The sequence below is a fragment of the Sus scrofa genome, chromosome 13 (assembly GCF_000003025.6).
Source record: "Sus scrofa isolate TJ Tabasco breed Duroc chromosome 13, Sscrofa11.1, whole genome shotgun sequence".
NCBI classification, from domain to species: domain Eukaryota; kingdom Metazoa; phylum Chordata; class Mammalia; order Artiodactyla; family Suidae; genus Sus; species Sus scrofa.
In genome coordinates, this window is record NC_010455.5 from 122,740,828 (window position 1) to 122,765,441 (window position 24,614).

At 38.2% G+C, this 24,614-nt stretch overlaps 1 protein-coding gene across 5 annotated transcripts in view; it reads left to right on the forward strand.

The window, feature by feature from the left end:
- Positions 1-24,614, forward strand: part of VPS8 (VPS8, CORVET complex subunit) — a 259,945-nt gene that overhangs the window by 47,147 nt on the left and 188,184 nt on the right. For all 5 annotated transcript variants that reach the window (XM_021069974.1, XM_021069973.1, XM_021069976.1 and 2 more), the window contains 6 exons: positions 716-886; positions 5,681-5,755; positions 6,856-6,891; positions 7,779-7,869; positions 8,284-8,330; positions 9,235-9,324. In XM_021069974.1, the coding sequence (XP_020925633.1) occupies positions 716-886; positions 5,681-5,755; positions 6,856-6,891; positions 7,779-7,869; positions 8,284-8,330; positions 9,235-9,324 (510 nt within the window). The remainder of the gene's footprint in view (positions 1-715; positions 887-5,680; positions 5,756-6,855; positions 6,892-7,778; positions 7,870-8,283; positions 8,331-9,234; positions 9,325-24,614) is intronic.

The window sequence follows — 24,614 nt, forward strand, 5'->3', positions numbered from 1 at the left end:
GTTCTGGCTAATTTAGAATTCTTACTGAGCAGATTTTAAGACGTTATTTATTTCTTGGGGAGAGATTGTGATTTTTTTTTCAAAAAATTTTTTAAAAAATAAGAAACCTTATATCTAACACAAGTAATTTATCAAAATGGCATCCTTCAGAAGATTTTAACATTATTATTAAGTTACTGCTTTAAAAATTATAATAGTACTTATTAAAGAATGTTCAGAATATATAGGAAAATAGAGCAAAGAACTCTGCCATAATTTGTAGGTATGTTTTGAAGGAAATAGGTATTTTAAATAACTTCTATTTTAAAATACGTGTCACTTTAACAATCATTCTTTGACCATCTAGGTTTATGAGATTTCATTTGCCCTTTTGTTTGATCAATGTCAGAAACATTAGACATTTAAAATTAGTCACCTTGCTTAAGTCATTGTGTCGATGTATCTTTTGAAACATTTGATAAAAAACAATACCTCCCATAATAACTATTAGAGCCTTTCATTAACCTTCTTCTACACCATCAAAGCTCAGTACCATGCTGTGTACCTGCTGTTCTCCAGGCGGTCACTGAGTAGTTCTTGCTGTGATTATGTTGTCATCAAGTTGTTAGTTAAGTAGATAAAGTCTTCAATGTCATTTAACCAAGTGGCCAAGCTTTCTGTCCTGGATGATGGTGTGGGATGGGCCTCACTTCTGTGTTATGTGCTTGAATTACAGTGGATAAATTCACGCACAATTGTGCTCTTGGACAGTGTAGAGAAATTGCATGTGATTGACAGGCAAACTCAAGAGGAATTGGAAACAGTGGAGATCTCAGAAGTTCAGTTGGTCTATAATAGCAGCCATTTTAAATCACTGGCCACTGGAGGAAATGTGAGCCAGGCGCTGGTAAGCATAAGCCATTATTTTAGTATTGCCCTGATACCCTCGGTATTTTGCTGTTTTGTTCTGAAGTGTTATCTTTATGATTTGAGGTGTTGCTTTAAAACCTACCAAGTTGTAGTAGATGTGAGTGTGTTTGTAAGTATTCAGAATGTGAGCTAAGACAATGATTCCTGTTATCTTCTTTCTAGGAATGTGACTAATTTAATACCAAAGAATTTTAACTTTTATACTAAAATAATGAAATGAAACTGAATGTTCATGAGAAAGAAATTTAAAAGCAAGATATTTTAGAAAGTTTAATAAGATGGCATGAAGCCTGACAGATTTAAGGAATAAACGACTAGAGAGATGGTAGCCTAAACGGCTTTGGAAATATTTGGGTGATTGGTAAAAGCTTGAGTAGTAATGGAGGCTGTGGCCATTAAAACACAATGATAGCTTTGAGAGAAAGAAAGAAGATTCTTGGAGTTCCTGTCGTGGCGCAGTGGTTAACGAATCCGACTAGGAACCATGAGGTTGCGGGTTCGATCCCTGCCCTTGCTCAGTGGGTTAACGATCCAGTGTTGCCGTGAGCTGTGGTGTAGGTTGCAGACTCGGCTCGGATCCTGCGTTGCTGTGGCTCTGGCGTAGGCTGGCAGCTACAGCTCCGATTAGACCCCTAGCCTGGGAACCTCCATATGCCACGGGAGCGGCCCAAGAAATGGCAAAAAGACAAAAAAAAAAAAAAAAAAAAAAAAAAAGAAAGAAGATTCTTTAGGAAAAGGAAATACAGGAAATGTAGGAGTCTGCAGAGAAGGAAGGTACTCAAGTTATGGTCTCAGCATTAATTTTACTGCAATAAAATTTTAAGCAACAACAATAATGGCCTTTAGCAATATATACAGATTATTTACAGTTCAATTCTGTTGAATTATGATCTCATGTCTCCTTAACTGGTGATCTTTAAGTGGGAAATTTAGGCTCTTGTGAGGCTTCTCTGGGTAATTTCTTGAAAAAATAGTAATAATGGTCATATTTAATGAGTGTCTATAGCATAATACCTAGCCATAGCTCAAATATCCCTGAGATGTTAGAAATTCAGAGAGTAGAATTATTATCCCACAAAGGACAGCAATCCCTGACCAAATGGGAAACAAATGACCTGAGACCCATGATGGTACCAGCTTCTAGCCTTGAGAGAGTTTCCAGGCTGTGGCTCAGGGTGGAGGAGCTCACCCAGAGCCTGAAGGACTCCATGAGATGAGTAAGAATTGACACCGCAGGAAGACAAGGGTGGGTGGAGTTTCTGGAGCAGTGTACTGGAGAGGAGAGTGCTGTACAAAGGGTCCTCCTGGGGTGTTCAGCAGACTTCTGAGCAGAAGATGTGTGTGAGGAAACCACCCCAGGCCAGGGCAAGAAATATTTGGGCGATTTAGAAGGAACTGTATCCAGTGCTCACACCGGCTTGTTTACACCAGCCAGATGGGAAACTTCATGATTCACTGGGTACTGGGAAGAGTACTCAGGGACATCTTGCTGCAGCAGTGGGGAACAAGTGGAACTAGAGTAAATACTGCCCTAGTCCCCACTAACAGATCTTAAGAACAAGACCAGAAAGGATCAAATTGTTTCCAAGTAACTTTGCCTTCTAAAACAAAGCACAAGAGTCTTAATAGGAGTACAGAAATTTCCAGGACCCAACAAGGTAAAATTCACAATGTCTGACATTCCTAGATTCCTAGGCATGCTGAGAAGAAAAACACAACTTATAATGAGGTGAAAAATCAGTCAAAACTGACTTAGATCTGAAACAGATGTTAGAATTAGCAGACCATGGACATAACAATTATTGTAATTGTAGTCCATATGGCCAGAAATTTAAGTAGAGACTTGAGATACTAAAAAAGATGCAAATTTAACTTCTAGAGATAAAAGCTATAGTGCTTGAGATGAAAAATGCAGAGGTTCCCATCATGGCTCAGTGGTTAACAAATCTGACTAGGAACCATGAGATTGAAGGTTTGATCCCTGGCCACGCTCAGTGGGTTAAGAATCCGGCATTGCTGTGAGCTGCGGTGTAGGTCACAGAAAGGCTCGGATCTGATGTTGCTGTGACTGTGGCATAGGCCGGTGGCTACAGCTCGGATTGGACCCCTAGCCTGGGAACCTCCATATGCTACAGGTGAGGCCCTAGAAAAGACAAAAAAAAAAAAAAAAAAGAAAAAAGAAAAATACATTGGATGAGATTAACAGAGAGTAGACATTGCAAAAAAAAAAAAAAATTCGTGAACTTGAAGATAGAGCAATAGAATCTATCCAAAATGAAACAAAAAAAATTTTTTTTTTTTTTTTTTAAATATTGTTAGTGACCTCTGAGCCCCAAGTAGGCTACTGTATGTGTAGTTGAAATCTCTGGAGAGGAGAGAAAAAAATTAGAAGAAATAATGGTCAAAACCTTTCCAAAACTATAAACACACAATTTCAAGAAGGTCAGTGAACCCAAACACAAGTAAAGAAACCATGCATAGGAGTTCCATTTGTGGCTCAGCAGGTTAAAGACCTGACTTTGACTCTGTGAGAATACAGGTTCGATCCCTGGCCTCACTCAGTGGGTTAAGAATGCAGCATTGCTGCAAGATGCAGCATAGGTCATAGATGTGGCACAGATCTGGTGTTGCTATGGCTGTGAAGCAGAAACCTTTAAAAAATACTAGCGTAGAAACCAGCAGCGTATAAAAAGAGTAATCATGATCAAATGATGTTTACCAAGTCTTGCAGGGCTGATTTAGCATTCAGAAGTCAATGTAATTCACCATATTAGTTGATTGTAAAAGAAAGGTCATAGTAGCATCTCAGAAGAGGTAGGAAAATTATTTGACAAAATTCAGTATCATTCCTGATAAAACTCTTAGCAAACTAGGAATAGAAGGGAACTTCTTTTGAGTTTCCATCATGGTTCAACGGAAACGAATCCGACTAGGATCCATGAGGACGCAGGTTCAATCCCTAGCCTTGCTTAATGGGTTAAGGATCCTGCCATGAGCTGTGGTGTAGGTGGCAGATGTGGCTTGGATCCTGTGTTGTGGTGGCTGTGGTGTAGGCTGACAGCTATAATTCTGATTCCACCCCTAGCCTGGGAACCTCCATATGATGCAGTTGTGGCCCTAAAAAGCAAAAAAAAAAAAAGGGGGGGTACTTTTCAACCTGCTAATAAAGCGCATCTACAAAAATCCTACAGCTAACATCATACTTAAAGTGGTACAGTGAAAAAACAAACCAAAACAAAAAACCCTGATTCTGATCTTCTAGAGGAAATATCAGAAGCAGAGGTACATGTTAAAAGATTCCATGGGCCATGCTGTTAGTAAAACCCAAATAGTAAGGAATCTCCATGGAGTAAGTGTTCCATTGCCTTCAACAAATAAACTTCAAAGAAAATAAAGGACTATGAGAGACAGAGGCAAAAGATTGTAGATTAAGAGAGACTTAAGAGTCAGCCCCCGTGTTTGGCCCTTATTTGAGTTTTGATGTAAACAAATGAAATAGGAAAAGAAAAAGGAAAACAACAAAAACCTCAATAACATTTGATGTTTATGAGACAGTTTGACTTCCAGACACTGATTAGATATTTGATATTGAGGAATGATTATTAATTTTTGAAAGTATGTCAAGGAAATTGTGTGGTTATGTTAAAAAGACTCTTGGAGTTCCCGTCGTGGCGCAGTGGTTAACGAATCCGACTAGGAACCATGAGGTTGCAGGTTCGGTCCCTGCTCTTGCTCAGTGGGTTAAGGATCCGGCGTTGCTGTGAGCTGTGGTGTAGGTCACAGATGCGGCTTGGATCCTGTGTTGCTGTGGCTCTGGCATAGGCTGGTGGCTACAGTTCCGATTCGACCCCTAACCTGGGAATCTCCATATGCCATGGAAGCGGCCCTAGAAAAGGCAAAAAGACAAAAAAAAAAAAAAAAAAGGACTCTTATTTACTGTGCATATACTGAATTTTTGTAAATGAAATGTCTAAAGTCTGAGATTCACTTCAAAATTATACTGTGTTATAGGGGAGTCAGATGAAATGAGATTGGCGATGTTTAATGAAGCTGATTAATGGATACATTGGGCTAATTATTTTATTCTACCTTTGTATCTATTTTTAAATTTTCATAGTAAGAAGTTAAAATGTTACTAGTTATAAGTTATTGACCACTTAGCTATTTGAGGAGAATTATAAATGTTAATATATTTAAGCCTCCCTGAAACTGTGATTTTCAAAGATAGAAAAACATAATGTTGGAAGTTCAAAACTTGTTAAAAAGGTCACACCCAGCAGGTGACAGAGCCAAAATTTGCAACCTAGATTTATCAGATATTAGGTTTTGTTTCTATTTTGCTGGGCTCTGCTGACTCTCATATATTGTGCTTCTTTGTCTTCTTGTTTCCTTTTGTTTTTGTTGGTATTTGTTTCAAAGAATGTGGAGGTACTATTTTCAGTTAGCCCTATTCTTTGCCATGAGCAGTGACTATCTGTTGTCCAGTAGTGTAGGTTGCAGTACTTTTCCTTTAGATTTAGAAGTTGGCATGTTCCTCCCTTTCCCTCATTACTCTGAAAAATAAAAAAAAAAGCATATATAAGCAGATAATTACTTTGTGTATTTTGTCTTTTCTGCCACTTCCACTTACAGACTGGCACTTGACTGACATTTTTTTCCCAACTCACTTATAGAATGAAACCATGTTGTCTCTGTAATTCATATTCTTTAAAACTTGAGACTTCTAATGCATGTAATTTTTACTCTAATTTTTTTTTTTTTTTTTTTATAGGCTTTGGTTGGCGAGAAGGCTTGCTATCAATCCATAAGTAGCTATGGTGGTCAGATCTTTTATTTGGGGACAAAAGTAAGTTCTTCCATTGACTTGGCATTTGTTTGTGTGAGGATAGTTTGGGCTAAAGGAGGTTGGTGGTAAAGAGGACAGTTCATGACAAAGTGAATATTGATCAGCAGTAATCTAAAACTTTTAGGGATTAGATGGTTGGGATATTTAATTTTTTTTTTTTTTTTTTTTAAGATTGCCCCTTCATTGAGTTCCCATCATGGCACAGTGGAAACGAATCCAACCTCGAGCCATGAGGTTGTGGGTTCAAGCCCTGGACTCCCTCAGTGGGTTAAGGATCTGGCATTGCCGTGAGCTGTGGTGTAGGTTGCAGACGTGGCTCAGATCTGGCATTGCTCTGGCTGTGGCATAGGCCAGCAGCTTTAGCTCCAATTCTACGCCTAGCCTGGGAACCTCCATATGCTGCGGGAGCGGCCCTAAAAAGCAAAAAAAAAAAAAAAAAAAAAAGAAAAGAAAACAGATTACCCCTTCATTTTATTATAGGTTTTAATAAGGTGTTGAATATAGTTCCCTGTGCTGTACAACTAATGAATTTATCTTCTCTATTTTTAGACATATTGTCTTTTTACTTCTGTTTAGGTTCTGGGTAATAGGATGCTTATTTTCTTTAGTCAGAGGTATACTTTCATAATCATCCTTCACATTTATGTTTTTATGACCAAGAAGTTATAATGTGTATTTGTCATGTAATTAAGATGTCCTTTAGCTTAGATCAGCTAAGGACACATTAAAATGCACTGAGACATTTGACTTAGAATAGAAACTTTAGAAACTTTTTTTGTGTATCAGTTTGTTCCTTTGGCTTTTTTTTTTTTTTTTTTTTTTTTGAAACTTAACATGGAGAAATAAGTTGAGAGACTGACTTTCCTTCTTCCTTATCTGTGGAATTAGCTTCTTCTTGGTTTGTAGACTTACTGACCTTTAAATGTTTGATTTACTCTTTAATGTGGGTCCTTGAAGACGCTTCAGTAAATGCTTCTAACTGTAGTGTGAAATGTTTTTACTTAAAGTGTTGTAAAATGAGCTGTAGCTCTAGACAAATGTGTTTCTCAGACAAGTCTGTTAAAAGTGATCATTTGAATTTCCTTCTCTTTGTTTTCCAGTCTGTTTATGTGATGATGCTGAGGAGCTGGAGAGAGGTGAGTCCAGTGTAATTTTATATATTAGCACTATTGAATTGAGAGCATCTTAACGTTTTTTGTTTTGACCTTATAGAAAAAGATTATTTGGACTTGTGCTCTTTTAATTTCAGCAGTGTATATAGCAAAACCATTGTAAATTTTATATGCTTGATTTGATAAAACTATGAATCAAGATAAGGTTTGGGTGCCTATATCAGAAAATTCAAAATAGCAACAGTGTAAACGATTTCTCTCTTATGTGAAAGCAATCTGGAGATGGGCAGTCTGTGGCTAGTATGGCAGCTCCATGGCCTTTGGCACACTACCCTATTCCACCATCCTTGTGTGTGGATTCTAGTTTAAGGTCATCTTTTGTTCATATGACTTGCTGGAACTCAGGCTGTTAAGTCCACATTCCAGGAAGGAGAAACGAGAAGAGAAGGCTGGCTTTTTAAGGTAACATCCCAGAAATGTCCAGATAGCACTTCCACTTATCATGGCCCAGAACTTCATCACATGGCCCCAGGTGACTACGAGGAGTTTTAGAAATGTCCTAAAGCTGGTTTATTGCTAGCTCAAATAAACTTGGGATTTGTTCCTAAGGAGGAGGGAATGAGTGGATGTTGTGATAAACAACTAGGCATTTCTGCTCCAGTGACAATCCTCCTGTTTTCCTCTTTTCATATTTAGGCATTATGGCTGCTTATATTAGCCTCTACAGTCACTATACTATCCAGTGCTTTAGGAAGTTGTTTTCTTGGAAATAAGATAATTCATTCACATGGTCATTGGAGTAATTTTAGCTACAAGTCAGCAAATTCTGGAAAGATATTAAGTAGAATAGGAATTTTGACTGATGAGTGTTCAATCGAAGGGGTCTGGCTTCTCTCCTCTATTCATTTTAGAGAGTGGATCACCTCCTGAAACAAGACTGTCTCACAGAAGCCTTGGCTCTTGCATGGTCTTTCCATGAAGGAAAAGCAAAAGCAGTAGTGGGTAAGTTAATAGAACACTGATACAATAGATGTTGTTTTTCTAGAGCAGAGACAATGAATAATACTAATCACTCATAGAACACTTAGTGTTCAGATGTTTTATAAGCAAAATGTCAAACCTTACAGACTTACAAAATAAAAAATAAAACCTTACAGACTTCCAGTGAAAAAGGTTAATGACAAGAAAAGGAGATAGAATATTAAATGTCTCTTTTAAAGTTGATTTCATAAGGAAAATTTACTGTTAAACAAAAGGGAAGTATACTGACTTGCTGTCTGGTCCAATAGATGGGATGTGTTATGGAATATTGTTATATCTGATGTTAGCATAGGTTGTAAGTAGAAGACCAGAGCAGTTTCACTTCTGAAGATGTGGATTAACTTTGAATTTACGCTGGATTTTGCTTCTCTTCAGGATTATCAGGGGATGCTACTAAGCGAAAGGCTATTGTTGCAGATCGGGTGAGTATTTTAATTGTGTCTTTACTGGGTGGGGTACAGTACAGATTTGCCTTTGGGATTTGCTAATAATTTTTGAGCATGATTAGAGAAATGTCTACAGTCAAGGAGAGAGTGTATAAAAAAACAAGTCAGATTATAATTCCTTGGTGTTATCTTGAGTACTTTTAAAATTCCTCATCATCTTTTTTTTCCCCCTTGCTCACTCTCTTGAAAATGATACGTAGTAAAATAGCCAAAAGACAGCAGGGAGGAAAACCCAGGCATCTGGATTATTTCTCAACTTCGTCATAGCCTATAGAGAGTTGACATTTGTTAGTCTTTATAAACTGACTAGTAATTATGAGAAATACTACATGTGCAAGTGTTTGTGTTGCCTGAGGTAGCAGAGAGGGCTGCTGTTTATTATTATTATTATTAACTAGCATTAATATGGCTAATGTTAATATTTAATTCCTCCACATTTTTATTGTGCAAGTGCTTTGGTGAAAATTATACTACAAATTAGAAAACATGCACAGAATTGGTCATTCCTTAGACTTATGATTTTTCTTTGTATCTAATAAAAAGAATTGGCTATCTGTGTTCTTTAGAGAAAGACCAATGCAGAGGATAACTGAAGAGCTCAACTTCAACTTTTTATTTCCTGAGCAACATATATACTAATGAGATCTGGAACCTGGAAGTATTTGTTAGGAAAGATTAGTGAATTGGTACTAGCTCTGAGGCTTAGAGAAATTAGCCTAGGGTTAAAAAAATTGAGAAATGAGCCACTAAAAACTTTAATTATATTTTTAATAGGAAATCGAAACCTGATTGTGTATTACTTAAGAAGATTACATGTATTAAGTATTAGAAAACTTTGGCGATATATTTTAATTTCTATATAAGGCTCTTTTCCTTACAGATGGTAGAAATCCTATTCCATTATGCAGATCGAGCCTTAAAAAAGTGCCCAGACCAGGGAAAAATCCAAGTGATGGAGCAGCATTTTCAGGTACACCTTTGCAAGTTGTTCTAATAGACATTGCTATGAATAGGTCTAGTACTGCTCTTTGATATTACTTGGGAATGAGAGTTTCATGTTTTGGTTAAACATTTTTCAGTATTCACAGCTTTATTTCAGGATTTGTGGAGCGTTCTAAATCATTAATTTTTTTTTTTTTTTTTTTTTTTTTTTTTTTTGCTTTTTAGGGCTACACCTGCAGCATATGGAAGTTCTCAGCCTAGGGGTCAAATTGGAGCTACAGCTGCCGGCCTGCACCGCAGCTACAGCAATGCGGGATTTGAGCTGTGTCTGTGACCTATGCCACAGCTCACAGCAATGCCTGATCCTTAACCCACTGAACAAGGCCAGGGATCGAACCCGCATCCTCATGGGATACTAGTTGGATTGGTTTCCACTGAGCCATGATGAGAATTCCCTAAATGATTAAATTTTGAAGTAACTGGTATATGGACACATGGGAACAGAGGAGTACAATGTTATGGATGTTAGCACTTAGATTCTTGGTGCTGGATGGAATGAAAGAACGTATGTATGAGGGTACATACCTATGAACTGACACCTTTACACCTTACTTATGACTAACACTTTACAGTAACTAGGCTAGTTGGAGAAGAAGTGTACTGCCAAGGTTTAAATTTAATTCTTCTTAGGATCACCTGTGAGTCAAGAATAGCTAAATTTCAAAAGACAGTATGGATCTCTTCAATATATTAAGGAAAGACCTTTAGTTTCTCTTTGAAACTTAGTGAAAATGGAAGTCAAGGAATGATTTAAAAACCTTCACAGTATTTATTATTAAAGTTTTACCATTTGCAGTGATCTCCAAATAATATTTGTTGCAAATCTGTTTCTTCTCCATTCCAAGGGGTCTGTCCTCTCTCCTATGCCTCTCCTTTGGAGAGTCTGATACAGGGGTCAGTAAACATTTTCTTAAAGGACCAGATGGTAAAATTTAGGCTTTGTGGGGCTCATATGGTCTCCATCACTTATTCTTCTTTGTGTTTTTTTGTTTGTTTTTAAACAATTCTTTAAAAATGTAAAAATTGTTCTTAGCTGTGAGCCATTCAAAAATAGGTGGTACACAGGACTTGGTCCATAGGCCAAAGTGTCCAACCTCTGCTCTGATATGTATAGGCACTGGGCAGTAAGGAGTGTGTAAAAGATGCGTGGTTCTTACTCTCTTAAAGTTGACGGTCTAGTCCAGATAACTTTTCTTCTGTATATTAATGGAAATATTTAGAAGAAATCTTGGGTATTGGAGTTCTGAGGAGCAGACGCAGCTCGTATATTTTTATATCTCCATTTGATGCTCTTAACCTTGGAAGACAAGGATGGATATGACAATTAACAGTTGGAGGGTATCAGAGCGGAATTTGGTTTCCTGAACTGTACTCTTTAATGCCACAGTAGTGGGCTTCTGGCAGAGTAACTTTTATTGCCGTTTGGCTAGAGGCTCATTAAATTTGTCAGTAGAGAAGAGAAAGAAGCCTATATAAAATTATAAAAAGAGACAACTGAGGAGGAAAACATATGGCAAAAAGAAAGCATTTGGGGACAGAACTGTTTCAGAATGGTACCTTGTATATAAATGATTTTTTTTTAGATCAATGAAGAATATATAGAAAAAGAAACTTAGTAACGAGAAGATGTCTACTACCAAGATGTGTTAGAATGTTACTCATGTAAGAACTCTGGCTGTTGGAAGGTGTCCTTTGTTGAAAAGAGACATCCCATAAGGAGTGGTAGGAGGGGCTAGCAAGGGGTGTGTGTGTGTGTGTGTGCCCACACAATATGGAGACCACCTTACTGGGGAAGAACATGGTAGAGAGCTATGGAAGAAGAAATGAACAAAAGTGATGCTCTGGAGAAATACGGAAGCATCTCAGCATGACAGGGACTACAGATGATAGTTTCTAAAACAGATTGTAAAATTTACTAAGAAATAGACTATAGTAGTAATGTGTTCTTTAACCATCTAGATATTTGTTGGAAATTTCCTTCTGTTAAAAGAGCGTCTGATAACACTTGATTTATTAATGATTTAGTCTCATAGAAGATAAAGGAAACAATGGTGGGAATCATTGTTCTGAATTTATTTTTTTCTAAAAAATTATATTCTCTCTCTTTTTTTTTTTTTTTTTGTCTTTTTGCCATTTCTTGGGCTGCTCCCGCGGCATATGGAGGTTCCCAGGCTAGGGGTCTAATCAGAGCTGTAGCCACTGGCCTACACCAGAGCCACAGCAATGCGGGATCCAAGCCACGTCTGTGACCCGCACCACAGCTCACGGCAACGCTGGATCCTTAACCCACTGAGCAAGGCCAGGGATCGAACCTGCAACCTCATGGTTCCTAGCTGGATTCGTTAACCACTGAGCCATGACGGGAACTCCAAAAATGATATTCTTTAATAGAGCTCTTTATTTTTTATTTTTTTGTCTTTTCTAGGGCCGCACCTGCAGCATATGGAAGTTCCCAGGCTAGGGGTCTAATTGGAGCTGTAACTGCCAGCCTACACCACAGGCACAGCAATGCGGGATCTGAGCCACGTCTGCAACCTACACAACAGCTCACGGCAACCCCGGATCCTTAACCCACTGAGCGAGGCCAGGGATTGAACCTGCAACCTCATGGTTCCTAGTTGGATTCATTAACCACTGAGCCATGACAGGAACTCCTTATATTATTTTTTTAGATTCCACGTATAAGTGATATCATGTGATATTTGGTCTTTCTGTCTGGCTTATTTCACTTAGTATGATAATCTCTAGGTCCGTCCATGTTGCTGCAAATGCCATTATTTCATTCCTTTTTATGGCTGAGTAATATTCCATTGCATATATGTACCACATCTTCCTTATCCATTCCTCTGTTGATGGACATTTAGCTTGCTTCCATGTCTCAACTATTGTAAATACTGTTGCCATGAACATTGGGGTGCATGTATCTTTTCAAATTATGATTTTCTCTGGAGATATGCCCAGGAGTGGGATGGCAGGATCATATGGTAACTCTGTTTTTAGTTTTCTTTTTTACAGAAACTCCATACTGTTCTCCATAGTAGCTGCCCTAATTTACCTTCCCACCAACAATGTAGGAGGGCTCCCTTTTCTCCATACCCTCTCCAGCATTCACTGTTGGCGGACTTTTTGATGATGGCCACCCTGAATGGTATGAAGTGATGCCTCACTGTAGTTTTGATTTCTCTGATAAGTAGAGATGTTGATCATCTTTTCATGTGTCTTTGGTCGTCTGTATGCTTCTTTGGAAAAATATCTATATCTGCCCAATTTTTTTTTTTTTTTTTGGTCTTTTTGCCTTTTCTAGGGCCCCTCCCGCGGCATATGGAGGTTCCCAGGCTGGGAGTCACATTGGAGCTGTAATCGCTAGCCTATGCCAGAGCTACAGCAACGCGGGATCTGAGCCACGTCTGCTACCTACACCACAGCTCATGGCAATGCCAGATCCTGAACCCACTGAACAAGGCCAGGGATCAAACCTGCAACCTCATGGTTCCTAGTCGGATTCGCCACAATGGGAACTCCCCAATTTTTTTTTTTTTTTTTGATTGGGGTTGTTTGATTTTTTGTTATAAAGCTGTATGATGTATTTGTATATTTTGGAGATTAATCCCTTGTCAGTTGCATTGTTTGCAAATATTTTCTCCCATTCTATATATTGTCTTTTTGTTTTATTTATAGTTTCTTTTGCTGTGCAAAAGCTCTAAAGTTTAATTAGGTCCCATTTGTTTATTTTGGGGTTTTTTGAGGGGAGGGGTGGGCCACATCTCCGCAGCATGCAGAAGTTCCTAGGCCAGGGGTGAAACCCTCACCATAGCAGCAACTGAAGCTGCATCAAGATCCTTAACCTACTGAGCCCCCAGGGAACTCGTTTATTTTTGGTCTTATGTCCATTATTCCGGAAGGTGATCCAAAAAGATATTGCTGCAGTTTATGTTAAAAAGTGTTCTGCCTGTGTTTTTCTCTAGTTTTACAGTATTCAGTCTTAAATTTAGGTCTTTAATCCATTTTGAGTTTATTTTTGTATATGGTGTTAGAGAATGTTCTGATTTCATTCTTTTGCAGGTAGCTATCCAGTTTTCCCAACACCACTAATTGAAGAGACTGGCTTTTCTCCATTGTATATTTTTGCCTCCTTTGTCCTAGATTAATTGACCTTATAAGTGTGGGTTTATTTCTGAGCTTTCTATCCTGTTCCATTGATCTCTATTTCTGTTTTTGTGCCAGTATGCTCCTGTTTTGATGACTGTAGCTTTGTAGTATAGTCTGAAGTCAGGGAGCCTGATTCCTCCATTCTAAATCACTTTTTATTACATTGTATTATATCAAGAATATACCAGTGATTTGGGACATAGAAGGGGTAGACTCTTGATAGAAAATTATCACTTTATTTTAGAGATTGTAATAGTGGTGAAAAATACACTTGGTGTGAATCCTGTATTTTAGAAAACAGTTATTTCAGGAGAAAAATGTGGGCATAATCTCATGGTTATAGGCTCTAAAATACAAATGGGTTCCTAAAGAACAGGAGATCCTTAAATTTTGATGTAATTATCACAGACACTTTAAAGAGAACAGAAATGAGGAGCAATGTTAAGAGAAGTATTTGTCTACAAAACATAGAACAGCTACCAAAGTTGGAGAGAGGCAGATAACCAAAGATATTTGCCAAAAGTGTGGAGAATTTATGATTGTCAGAAAGGAGACTGGTACAGTCTATATTGTGCTTCCCAAAATGCTGAGGGGTGCAAAAGAGGGATTCTGACAAAGGTTCACTGAATATATATATACTACATGCCAAGCACCATGTGAAGGGTGCGACATCCATTCTTGTTTAATTCTTGCAACAACCTCGTGAAGTAGATTATGTTTTTATTTTCATTTTATAGATGAGGAAGTTTAGGCTGAGAGAGGTTAAGTGACTTGCCAAGGTAATATATTGCCCATAAAGGTTGGGGCTAGAACTCCAATCCAGGTTTTTCTGACTTCAAAGTCCTGCTCTTGGCTAATCATTGTATTATATCAAGAATATATCAAGAATGATAGTTACAGCAAACATCTAAACTGCTTAGTGCTTATTTTGTGGCAGGCACTGTTACAAACCCTTTATGAGTTTTAACTCATTTAATTCTTATACCTCTGTAAGGTAGGTACTATCATTTTTCGCATTTATAAGTGAGACCAAAATCACCTGTTGAATGTCACCTAGTAAACGACAAAGCTGGGGTTAGAATTGAGGCACTTGGGCTTTAGAGTCCACATCTGGATTGCTACTCTCTGTTATAGAGCAGTATTTCTTATTTTGCTTCCATTTTCATGTGCACAGTGAATGGTCTTTACAATGCAAAAGTCCAGATAAATATATTAAAGAAAAAAGCTGAAGCCCAGCTTATGTTGTATATAGTTTGATTATGATCATTCAAACCTCAACACCCAGTGGAATTATAACTCACGATGGCCACTTGAATGATCTGAGTCATCATTAATAATTTATAAGTAAACTTTGGGTCAGTTTTCAAATAAGGCAAACTCAATTAAGCATGGATACCTGAGCAGAGGAGACACAGTTTATTTCACTCGGAAAGACTATTTTCTTTGGAAAATGTGATCTTCAGCCTGTTAGGATGAGTGAAATACAATCACAAATGGCCACAAATCTGTTCTTTTGAGTGTTTAATCATAAATAATCATAAAATAAGTAGATTAACTCTTAAAGTGTAATTTTTTAAAACGAGTGGACCTAGGAAACTATCTATTGATAACCCCAGTGTGGTTTGTGAACATTTTCCATGAATTCACCTAAAAACAACCTTGTTAAACTCATACACTGCATTTTTGAAAGACGTGAGGACAGTGTATTCATGCAGTGCTTATTACATGGCATCTTGATTTTGTTAAAGCATTTGTGTAAGTTTTCCATTATCCTCATTGCTGAAATAGTTGAGTAAATAGGAAATGGATTTGCAGTTAGATGAACATCCCTACCCAAAGAGTAATCTTAGTGGCTTAGTATTAATTACTTTCTAGAGCTCTTTCATATCAAGTTTGTATCATTGATTTGGATGAAGATTAATTGAGTGGCTTGTCGAATTTAGGTGGCACCAAGAATCAGGGTCCAAAATGATCTTGACAGTGGTTTTTTGGCTTTTTAGGGCTGCACCCGTGGCACATGGAAGTTCCCAGGCTAGGGGTCTAGTCAGAGCTGTAGCCACTGCCTGTGCCACAGCTATAGCAATGCCAAATCCAAGCGCATCTGCAACCTACACTACAGCTCATGGCAACGCCGGATCCTTAACCCACTGAGCAAGGCCAGGGATCGAACCTGCAACCTCGTGGTTCCTAGTTGGACTCATTTCCGCTGTGCCACAACAGGAACTCCGACAATGTGTTCATAAGGCCTAGAGAAAGAAAAGTGATAGTACCACTGGGCTCCTGTTGAAAATAAAAACTCTAAAATATTTTGTGGACTCTGGGCAAACTGACCAGTGGGAGGTTTTCAAAACAACAGTTTAAAAAAAATACTGGGGTTATTTAATCTGAGGAGAAATTAAGTGAAGACATGTTACCTTCAAATGGTGAAGGACTGTCCCATGGGATTTACTGTAGTTTAGCAGAGGGAAGGCTGGTATAAGTGGGTAGAAATCAGGAGATCTCTTTCAGTTTAAAATGACCTAATGAGGATGTAACAGTTCTTGGACTTCTGTGCTTCCTACTACTGAATATGTTGAAGTGAAAGGATGGTGACCAACTAACCAGGAATGTTTTTAAAAGGCTTCGTTTTGCTGAGTGGGAGGACCTGAGAATTATGTATCATCATCAAGAAACTCTCATTGGAAATAGGTAACCTCCAACAATTAGTTGAAATTCTTAGGACCAATTTATCTGTCAAAATACTGAACATTTATATTTTACCAGCAGGTGGCACTCGTGTCTGCTGTCTCAATTTTGATCTTTTCCTTTGAGATGGAGCCTCAACTTTTCCTTAGAGGTGGATAATAATGCCATTAGGTATTTCTGCTTTCCTCCAAAGATCAATCAGTATTTTCCTCTGTCCTAAATACAGAAGATAACTTTTGGGTCTCATGATGTTTTTTACAGGCTGTGGTCTTATTTATCTAAGAAAAGATTTGAACCTATAATTATATTTTGCTTGTATAATAGCTTGTAGGGTTAAAAGGAATTACAGTGTTCTTTCTCTGTCTCATACATCTTTTCTTTGGGCCAAGTCTTTGCCTTCCGCCAGACAAAGTCAAACAACAAACAAATCCCTTCTTTCTTCCGTGCCATCTCCCATGGCCTTACACCTCATTTGTACAGTCTTAACAGAGCCACGCCTTACATTCCGTTTCTGTCTCCTCACCTCCCTCGCATTCCATACCTATGAATTCAGTGAGCCCTTTTATTCCTCGTCTTATTGGTCCTCAGTAGCATTTAACACAGTTGACAACTCTGGAAACTGTTCTTTGGCTTCTCTCCTGTCCTTTGGCTTCAGCCTGTCCTTTGGATTCTTGTCTTTCATTCATTCCTTTTTTCTGCCTCTTGACTGTTTCTCCAGTCTGTTTACATCCTGCCATCTATTTTACCACTGTCCTGCTCCACATCACCGTCACCTTCTCTCTCTCTCTCTTTTTTTTTTTTCTTTTTAGGACCACACCCATGGCATATGGAGGTTCCCAGGGTAGGGATCGAATTGGAGCTGTTGCCACAGGCCTACACCACAGCCACACCAATGTCAGATCTGAGCTACCACAGGTCACGGCAATGCTGGATCCTTAACCCACTGAGAGAGCTCAGGGGTGGAACTGGCAACCTCATGATTACTAGTCAGATTGTTTCCGCTGAGTCAGGTGGGAACTCCCACCATCATCTTCTCTGGATGTATTACCGCAGCCTCTGCCTTGATCTTTCTGTACATATTCTCATTGCACTTCAGTCTCTCTTCCGCACAGCTGCCAGAGAGAAATGTATATCAAGTCTAGACATGAGACTCTCAGGATTTTAAAATATTTTAAAGGCTTCTTATTGTCCTAAAGGCTCTGAAAGATACATCCCTGCCTGTCTCCCCTTAAGTCTCTGAATCCCTGCAGTTCTATAGAAGTCTTTTCAGTTCCTTGAGATCCATGTTCTCTCTGAACTTGGAGCCCTTACCTGTGGTGTTCTCTATGCATTAAAAAAGTACTTTCCCATTTTTTTTTTTTTAGCTCCTATTTATTTTCAGGTGCCAGTTTAAACATCACCTCCTCTGACTCCCAGATTCAGTCAGATTCATTTTTTGGTAGAATCCTGTGTGCTTAAATTCAGTGTCACTCTTCCCCAACTAGACTTTGTAAGTCTAAGGACTCAGATGAGTTCAGAGACTGTCTGATTATTTTTCACCACTGCATTACCAGCATCCGGTTTAGTGCCCTTGATTTTGGTATTTGTCGAAGGAAATTTTTAAAAATACATGGATTTATATTGTATACAGTATTTATCTTAGGGAATATATATTAAATCTACATCTGGGAGCTTCGAACTGAGAATAAAATTTAGCACTTGCAACAGATGTTCATAATTATGGTTAGTATTTAATATTTGCTTTGTGCTTGGTAGGGTCTCATTTAATCTCTATAACGAACTTGAGTATTACTATTATTTATCCCCATTCTGCAGATATTTACAAGTATAAACAGAGAGGTTGAGTAACTTTCCTAATATCATACAGCTGTTAAATTGAATCACAATAGGCACCCAGCCCCTTTGTCTTGGGAGCCTTGACCCTATGCTATACATCCTACAGTTTATTTGAAAATCTCAAACTGGTTTGTTGTCAGATAAGGTCACTTTGAAATAGAGGAAACTAAGTAATATATGAGCTTTAGGGAGATATTGAAATATGTAAAGTGAAAATACACATGAATTCATTTTAGGATAATCATGGTAATCATATTTGAATGACCATGGGCTCTTCTCATATTATTGGTCCTCAGTAGCATTCAGCACAGTTAATAGCTTCTTGAAATGGTCTGTCTGTTTGGCTTCTCTGGTATCTGAGTTCTGTGCTAACAGTGTTCTTCAACTTAAAAACTGCCCAATAAGCTGTGGAAGCATTTTCATGTGTTTTGGGTTATTTTATCTTGCTACACTTGTCTTTGTTTATGAAATAAGGTAGAGATGTAAATAAATGAACTTGAGGCATTTAAAAATATCAGTCAAGCTGAAAAGATTTGAAAAATAGTTCTAAAAGATCTTGAAAGTGAAGCCTTAAATTCGTCATCACCAAGCTCTTTCCAGCTTCATTTACATTTCCATGAGGGAGAGAGCGCATTCAAGGCTGTTGTTCTAGCCGCTGTTGGCATGTATTTTTGTATGAAGGGCTCATGCCAACATGTGGACAGAGACTAAAAGCTGAATGTAGGGTGAGACAACAGAGCTTTCCTTGTCTAGCTCCTGCTTCCCTGAGATGATGCGAAGAAGGAAAAACTGTGTCCAGCACACGGCTTGATCCCTGAGGCTTGTTTAAAAATGCTGGTTCTGGGGAGTCAGGTTTTTCGTAGAAGATTATTTTGGTATTGTCATACCTGAAAAGGAAAAAAAGGAAAAGTATGTATGTACACATACAGAGAGATATGTCAGGGTGTTTGTGTACTAATACCAGAACACCAGCTGCTTAGTTCTGAGAGCCTGCAGAGACTGATTGATTGATCTGTTGATCTGAGCTATGTGTGTGTGTTCATGTACGTTTATCTACTTTGGTATACATACATATTCTGGGCTTTGTCAAGACTTTGAATCCTTATCAAACAATGTGGTTTTCATTGCTTGATTGGTTTTTAGAATATAAATTATGAGAACTATATTGCTCCAACAAGCAAAGAAATCTGTGTCGGCTATCTCATTTCTTTTCACATCATCCTCATGAAATAGGGAAAGCCAGAGATTATATCTTCAGCTGGCAGATGGTAAGATAGTCACAATGCAATAAAATGATCTATTCAGTCACTCAGAAAATTGACATACTTAAATTTAGGTTTTCTACCAGCTTGGGGTTTTATTAACATCCACATTGCTTTCTTTAATAAAAGCTTAAATATACACAAATACGTAATAAGAGAAACAATCTTCTTTGGTTGTTTATAGGGCTGTGCATTGAGAAAGAGAGTGGAGAAATATTTTTTTTCTTTTTTTAAATTCTGGCTGTCAAAGATTCAGCCGTTTCTCTGGATAGCCTTGTAAGCTTTGAGACCTCTTAAAGCAGATGTTACTCACTGTGGAATTTCTTAGAGCAGATGTTACTCACTGTGTCTGCGTTGAAGATGGCAAGCAACAAGCAAGAAGCACACAGCACAGGCAGAACTTAAAGGCGAGAGGGGCTGTAAGTTTGCATGCAGGCCTTTGATCTCTCAACACCCCATAGTGAGGCATGTGTAGACCAGGTCTGGCTGGAGACTGAGGGTTTGGTCTTTTTCCATTCTACTTTTTTTTTTTTTTTTTTCCTTTTTTTTCTCAAGAGCTCTTCTGAGAACAGCCTTCCAAATGGGTTAAGCGGGGGGATCATCTGACCTTGGGCATCAACTGCTCAACATGGTTGTATACTAGTCCTGGGAATGTCTGCTGCCTAGTTCTAGCTGCAGATCCTGTGGGAAGTTGAGTCAGTGTTTAGCCCTTACTACTGGGAAGGTGGGGAGCTATTGATCCTCCCTAGCCAATTTTTACGCATCCAGGAGAGTGCCATCAGGGACTATCCACTGCACAGTCAAGCGTGTCTCTTCATAATTAGATTCTGGAGAGGAAGGCTTAACATAGGAGCTAGATTTGGCTTTAACTAATGTTTTATTTTGTTCATGGTTTGAAATGTTCAAAATTGATAAAGCGGAGTTCCTGTCATGGTGCAGTGGTTAACGAATCCGACTAGGAACCATGAGGTTGCGGGATCGGTCCCTGCCCTTGCTCAGTGGGTTAACGATCCGTCATTGCCATGAGCTGTGGTGTAGGTTGCAGACGCGGCTCGGATCCAGCGTTGCTGTGGCTCTGGCGTAGGCCGGTGGCTACAGCTCCGATTGGACCCCTAGCCTGGGAACCTCCATATGCCGCAGGAGCGGCCCAAGAAATAGCAAAAAAAAAAAAAAAAAAAAAAAAAAAAAAAAAAAATTGATAAAGCCCTGGTTTCTTTAAGAAGCCAGATTGAAAGCGCTAATGTGGATGGTATAGCCCTATTTAAGTGAGTCGAGTAAGAACAATCAGGGGCAGGCAGGCATTTGTGTCCTCTTTTTTATAATTTTAAGTTTGGGGATAATTGTAGTTCACATTTAGTTATAAAAATCAATGTAAATAGATCTCATCTGCTCTTAACTCAGTTTTCTCAATGGGAATATCTCGCACAACTACAATGACATAACCAGATATTGACTGATAAAGATACAGACAGAACATTTCCATCACTATGTGAAACCCTCATTATGCCCTTCTGTAGGAAGGAAACACCTGTTTCCCTCCTGTTCCCACTCCCTTCTTAGTCTTGGCAACCATTAATTGTTCTCAATTTCTGTAATTTTGTCATATCAAGAATGTTGTATAAATGGAATTCATGATATGTAACCTTTTGGGATTGACTTTTTAAAATTCAGCTTATTTCTTTGGTGATTCATTTAGGTAGTTGCTTCTATCAATACTTTGTTGCTTTTTATCGCTAAGATGTATTCCATGGTAGGGATGTACTACACAGTTTGATTAACCATTCATCCAGTGAAGGACATTTGGGTTATTTCCAGTTTGGGGCTACTAAAAATAAAGCTGCTGTAAACTTTTGTATACTAGTTTCTTTGTGAACCTAAGTCTTCATTTCTCTGAGAGAAGTGTCCAGGAGTGCAACTGCTAGATCACATGATAGCTGCATGTTTAGTTTTTTAAGAAACTGCCAAAGTGTTTTCCAGAGTGAATGTACCATTTTACATTTTCAGCAGCAAAGTATGAGTGATTCATTTTTTCCACATCCTCACCAGCATTTGGTGAAGCCACTCTCTTTTATTTTTGCAATTTTGATAGATGTGTAGTGATATCTTATTGTGGTTTAACTCATATTTCCGTAATGACTGATGATGTTGAATATCTTTTTTTATATATAATGATTTTTATTTTTTTCCATTATATCTGGTTTAGAGTGTTCTGTCAGTTTTCTACTGTTAAGCACGGTGACCCAGTTACACATACATGTATACATTCTTTTTTCTCATATTATCATGCTCCACCATAAGTGACTACACAGTTTCCAGTGCTGCACAGCAGAATCTCATTACTAATCCATTCCAAAGGCAATAGTTTGCATCTATTAACCCTAGATTCCCAGTCCATCCCACTCCCTCCCCCTCTGCCTTAGCACAAGTCTATTCTCCAAGTCCATGATTTTCTGTGGGAAGTTTCATTTGTGCCATGTATTAGATTCCAGATATAAGTGATACCATATGGTATTTGTCTTTCTGACTTACTTCACTCAGTATGAGAGTCTCTAGTTCCATCCATGTTGCTGCTAATGTTATTATTTTGTTCTTTTTATGGCTGAGTAGATGTTCCTTGGGATTTTCTGTGTAGACAATCACGTTATCTGTGAACAAGAATAGTTGTGTTTTTTTTTCCTTTCTGATTTCCCCCTGCCCCTGCCTTTTCTTTCTTTATTGCCACGACTAGAACTTCTATGGGCTAGAAGTTCCAAGGCTGGAACTTCTTTTTCTTCTTTTTTTTTTTTTTTTTGCTTTTTAGGGCCACACCTGCAGCATATGGAAGTTCCCAGGATAGGGGTCTAATTGGAGATACAGCTGCTGGCCTACACCACAGCCACAGCAACACGGGATCCAAGCCGTGTCTGCAACCTACACCACAGCTCATGGCAATGCCACATCCTTAACCCACTGAGCGAGACCAGGGATCAAACCCTCAACCTCATGGTTACTAGTTGGAATCGTTTCCTCTGTGCCACAGTGGGAACTCCTGGAACTTCTTACTATATTCAGTGAGCGTGGTGAGAGCCTCGCCTTGTTCCTAGTCAGAGTGAAAGCAGTTGATTTTTTCGCCACTAAGTGTAATTTTAGCTGGATGTTTGTTGCAGGTACTCTTGATCAAGTTATGGCAATTTCCCCCTCTGTTTTTCTAAAGAGTTTTTTCTCATGAACGTGTGTTAAATTTTATCATATATTCTTTTTTTGTACTAATTAATATGATTATATGCTTTTAATGATCATATGCTTTAAGCTGTTAGTATGGTATATTACATTGATGGATTTTATTATTGAACCAGCCTTTCATCTCTAGGAAAAAACCTCACTTGGTCATGATGTGTAACTTTTTTTATATATTGATGAATTATAAATGCTAATATTTTGTTAAAGAATTTTGCATTTTTATTCATGAGGGATTTTGGTCTGGAGTTTTTCTTTTCACATTTTGGTGTCAGTAATACTATACAAAATGAATTGGGAAATGTTCTCATCTGTTTTCTAGAAGAGATTATATAGAATTGGTGTCAGTCCTTTAAATGTTTGGTAGAATTCTTCAATGAAACTATCTGAGCATAGAGATTTGGGGGAGGAGTTTTTAAATTATACATTCATTTTCTTTAATAATTAGAGGAGTTTTCAAATGGTCTATTTAATATTGAGTGAATTGTGATAGTGTTTTTTGAGGAATTGGGCCATATCACCTAAGTTGTCAAATTTATATGTGTAGTATTTTTCAAGTTATTCCCTTACTAATCTTTTAATATGTACAGGGTCAGTAGTGCTATCCCCTGTGTCATTCCTCATGTTGGTGCTTGGGTCTACTTCCTACTCTTGGTCAGTCTTGGTAGAGCTTCCTCAATTTTGCTTCTTTGTTTTAATGAACTGGCTCTTTGTTTTGTTCATAGGCTCTATTGTAGTTGTTTTCAGTTTAATTGATTTCTGCTCCTTATGTTCTTCCTTCTGTTTGCAGGTTTATTTTGTTTGTTTTTTACAGTACGCTATTTATTTATTTTTAAATATATTTTTAAAATTTTATCTATTTATTATTTTTTTCCCCTCTGTATAGCATGGGGGCCAAGTTACACATACATGTATACAGACTTTTTCCTACCTATTGTTGTGTTGCAATGTAAGTATCTAGATATAGTTCTCAATGCTATGCAGCTCATTGTAAATCCATTCCAAGAGCAATAGTTTGCATCCATTAACCCCAAGCTCCTGATCCCTTCTATTCCCTTCCTTCCCCCCGCCGGGCAGCTACAAGTCTCTTCTCTAAGTCTATGATTTTCTTTTCTGTGGAAACATTCATTTGTGCTGTATATTAGATTCCAGTTATGAGTGATATCATATGGTATTTGTCTTTGTCTTTCTGGCTCATTTCACTCAGTATGAGAGTCTCTAGTTCCATCCATTTTGCTGCAAATGGCATTATGTCTTTCTTTTTTATGGTTGAGTAGTATTCCATTGTGTATATGTAACGCATCTTCCTAATCCAATCATCTGTTGATGGACATTTGTGTTGTTTCCATTCCTTGGCTATTGTGAATAGTGCTGCAATGAACACGTGGGTGCATGTGTCCTTTTTAAGGAAAGTTGTGTCTGGATATATGCCCAAGAATGGGACTGCTGGGTCATATGGTAGTTCTGTGTATAGATTTCTAAGGTACCTCAATACTGTTCTCCATAGTGGTCGTACCAGCTTACATTCCCACCAACAGTGCAGGAGGGTTCTCTTTTCTCCACAACCCCTCCAGCACTTGTTATTTGTGGACTTATGAATGATGGCCATTCTGACTGGTGTGAGGTGATATCTCGTGGTAATTTTGATTTCAATTTCTCTAATAATCAGGGATGTTGAGCATTTTTTCATGTGCTTGTTGGCCATCTGTGTATCTTCCTTGGAGAATAGTCTATTCAGATCTTTTGCCCGTTTTCCCTTTGGGTGGTTGGCTTTTTTGGTGTTGAGTTGTATAAGTTGCATGTATATTCTAGAGATTAATCCCTTGTCTGTTGCATCATTTGAAACTATTTTCTCCCATTCTGCAAGTTGTCTTTTTGTTTTCTTTTTGGTTTTCTTTGCTGTGCAAAAGCTTGTCAGTTTGATTAGGTCCCATTGGGTTTATTTTTGCTCTTATTTCTATTGCTTTGGGAGACTGACCTGAGAAAATATTCATAAGGTTGATGTCAGAGAATGTTTTGCCTGTGTTCTCTTCCAGGGGTTTGATGGTGTCCTGTCTTATATTTAAGTCTTTCAGCCATTTTGAGTTTATTTTTGTGCATGGCGTGAGGG